Raw genomic sequence first — 3,392 nt, 5'->3', positions numbered from 1 at the left:
AGATTATTGGAGCTTGTTCGCTATCAAAAACATTTGTATAACTCCATGAACAACATTGTTTTTGAACAACTGGCATCGAAAAATTCAGCAACCAACTGGGTGAGCAGGAAGGCTAGACAAGATTACCACCACAGTTCCCTTCCAACCTCAACCATTCCATGATTCTATACTCCTTCAGGCTGTAGAACTGATTTTTTTCCTTTCTGGAAAAGATTCTGGGTTTAGTGAGTAGTACATCAAGAAACAATTTATTGCAAAAATTCACCAATACAGTCAGTTTATTTACTATTTACAAGTATAAATACATTAATGCTACAAATATGCTGTCATGTTCTTCATTATCATGGCACCATAGATATGGATAACGCACTATGCAATTAAGACTTTTCCGCTTCATTAGGCACCTCTGCAGACACTCTCAAAATCTAACCAAAAGAAATATGGCACATCATACATTTTTCTTTTTCACTGTTATAAAAATCTTTAGTACTAAAAGCAATTTTGATATTTTCATCCTAGCAGATATTCTGTTTTCATAAAAGGATAAATAGTTTATTTGGTCACTAATCATAACTGCCTTCTCAGTTCAGTACTTCAGAGCATCAACAGCTTTTGACTTCACACATAATGCTTCTATTACTTTTTTCAAGTCAGTGGGAGAACCATCAGCAGCAGACCTCATCGGTGATCTGAATTCTATCATTTCAGCTGCAAGACAACCTTCAAGAGAAGAAAAGGGATAAAAAATGAATCAAACAAAAAACTTAAGCACACTGGGAAATAAAGCTTCATGCTGTCTGTTACCATACATGTAACTGTATAAACACCTTTCCTCTGGAAAACACGCCATCCCTCTGACAGCTCTCTTGTGCAGCTTCACACAGTTACTACTTCCAGCTACTACCGTAGTTAAGTACTGGAATAGGCTCCCCAGAGAGGTGTTTGAATTGCCATCCCTGGATGTGTTTAAGAGCCGTTTGGATGTGGTGCTCAGGGATATGATTTAGCAGAGGGTTTTTAGAGTTAGGGTGCTGGTTAGGCTGCGGTTGGACTTGATGTTCTTCAAGGTCTTTTCCAACCTGGGTGATTCTATGATTCTATTTTCTTTAGCACTTACAGCACAGAAACCAGTTCTCAGCTCCACATAATCACAAAAAGTAAAACGATAACTTCCAGATCCAGTGCAATTCCTTTCCAACAAAGCCATAACCAGGGGCACCATTTCTAAAGTGAATTTCTCCTTGTCTTCTCCTGAATTATGGAGATGACAATATCCCACAGCTCTCAAACAGACCTTCAAGCAGACACATGGCATGTTGAAGCTACAGAAGTTAAACAAACTGTTCAAAAAAATGTTTGTCAAAGATGTACACAAATAGATTTACAAGGTCTGCCCTATGTAAACCTTTCTGCAATTCTACAGTCACCTCACCTGTGAATTATTTACTTCAGCTTTTCAGCAATGTATCAAGAACAATTCCAGTTAAAAAAAACCTTCAAAGCACAAGAACTCAGGGAAGGAAAGATGACATCATTAAAAGCTACCTTATTAGCAGCTTCCAGTGCATTTATTAGGTTCTGCAGCTCTTCCTTATTCATTTCTATAGAAATCGGTTTAATTTCACCATTTTCTCTCACATCCAAATCAAGATTCAGAAGTGGCATTTGCAGCGTGGAGATCTTATCACTGGACAGAGCAAGCTAGGAAGGTGAATGAAACAACAAAGTATAAGGTGGAGACACTAAGTTCTTAGTCTTTTACTGCATCGATTATATATATAATATATATATAATATATATATCATACCCAAATGGGTATTACCAGAACAAACATCCACATGACAAAAACGAAGACCTCATAATTTACCTACAAAAATTGAACCAAGAAGTCTGAGAAAGAGCAGGTCTACTACGGAGAGTTTATATAGTTACTTCTTCATTGTGAAACACTTCTTTTTATATTCAAGCACCATTAAAACAACCTCTTACCTTTAATTGCCAGTCAAAATCCTTCAGCTGGGCAGACGAGATTGCATTTACTGTTTCTACAAGTGCATTCCTGATTTCTTCCTTTCTGCCTTTTAGACATTTTATGACTGCTTCTTGATAGTTTGCATTTAACTCATTCATCTGCTGGACAGCCTGTAAGAATAAAAGGTTATGACTGCTTAAATTATGAACCAAAGAAATTGGATGAGCAAAAGATGAGAAGATTCCTGATAATGGAACAAGTTTTTGCAGAAGTTACATGCTCTGCAATACCCCTGAATGACAATCCTTGTGAGGTATGTTCACAGAATCACAGAATGACCCGGGTTGGAAGGGACCTCAAGGATCATGTAGTTCCAACCCCCCTGCCTTGCAGGGCCACCAAACATACACATTTACTAGATCAGGTTGCCCAGGGCAATGTTCCATTCAAAGCCTAAATGTTTTCAGGATTAAAAGTGAGTCACTACTTTCCAACAAACAAGAGTCAAAAACAAAGAGTCAAAAAGTCAAACCCAGCCAGTGCTGAGCCCTTACCTCTTCATCTGTTACGTTTTTGCCAACTGCAGTTTTGAAATACATCCTTGTTTCTTCCAAAACCTCCATCCATTCTGCCAAGCTCCAAACACCACTGTAATCCTGGTACCGAGGATACCCACGTCCACATATGCCATCGACTATGTTATGAAGGAACTGAAACAATGCAGTACACGACTCAAAAACACCCTGCTCCCACGGTTAGGCTGCACCAGGTCCATCAGGCAGCTCAATTACCGCCCCTCTCTTTGCTGGACTCAGCCTCAGTGCTCAAAGCTTATCCATCGCTATACGCCAGAGCCAGCCAAGCCCACATTTTCGCTTTCGTTTCTCAAAGGACGGCGGAGACCCCAAAGAGAAGGCGATGCTCGCTGAGGGCCCACAACAGGGGACGACAGGCGGGCCCGGCCTCACCCACGGGAAGGCAGCATCCGACCGCCAGCACCGCCCTGCCCTCCCCGTCCCACCCCCGGGGCCTGCTCGCACTGTACGGGGCTGCACCACGCTCCCCCACCGCACCAGTTTGTTTCCCGGTGGTGAAGGCCCGGTGCCCGCACGCAGCAGGAGCTCACCTCCAACGCCCGGCCCGGCGGCAGCTTCTCCAGCAGCTGCAGCATTTCCGCCCCCTCCTCGGCCGCCGCCACCACCCGCTCCCCGTCCCACGACGCCGCGCGTGCGCGAATGAACGTAGGCAAAGGTCCGCCTTTCCGTGCACAAGTCCACGGGTTCGAGGCCCGGCCCGGCTCTGAGCGCCTGTTTGATGGAGCGTGCAGGAGATACCACACGATACCCACCTGCTGTAACTTGTACAGCCTTTAGGCTGACATGTTGATCTGAACATGGACACGAATAGGCAGCGACCTCCT

The 3,392-nt window shown here is 43.5% G+C and overlaps 1 protein-coding gene across 1 annotated transcript; it reads right to left on the bottom strand.

Annotated features, from left to right (window-relative positions):
* Nucleotides 1-260: 260 nt before the first annotated feature.
* COMMD8 (COMM domain containing 8) lies at nt 261-3,187 on the bottom strand. Its single transcript, XM_015862369.3, has 5 exons — nt 3,099-3,187; nt 2,527-2,682; nt 1,990-2,142; nt 1,546-1,701; nt 261-720 (listed from the first exon to the last, which is right to left on the bottom strand). The coding sequence occupies exons 1-5, from the start codon at nt 3,141-3,143 to the stop codon at nt 700-702; spliced, it is 531 nt and encodes a 176-aa protein (XP_015717855.2). The 5' UTR covers nt 3,144-3,187; the 3' UTR covers nt 261-699.
* Nucleotides 3,188-3,392: the final 205 nt, after the last annotated feature.

Source organism: Coturnix japonica, chromosome 4 (assembly GCF_054131305.1).
Source record: "Coturnix japonica strain WE chromosome 4, WE-NBRP24, whole genome shotgun sequence".
Classification (NCBI taxonomy): Eukaryota; Metazoa; Chordata; class Aves; order Galliformes; family Phasianidae; genus Coturnix; species Coturnix japonica.
The sequence above is the reverse complement of the archived record's forward strand: the minus strand, read 5'-3'. Positions and strand labels throughout refer to the sequence as shown.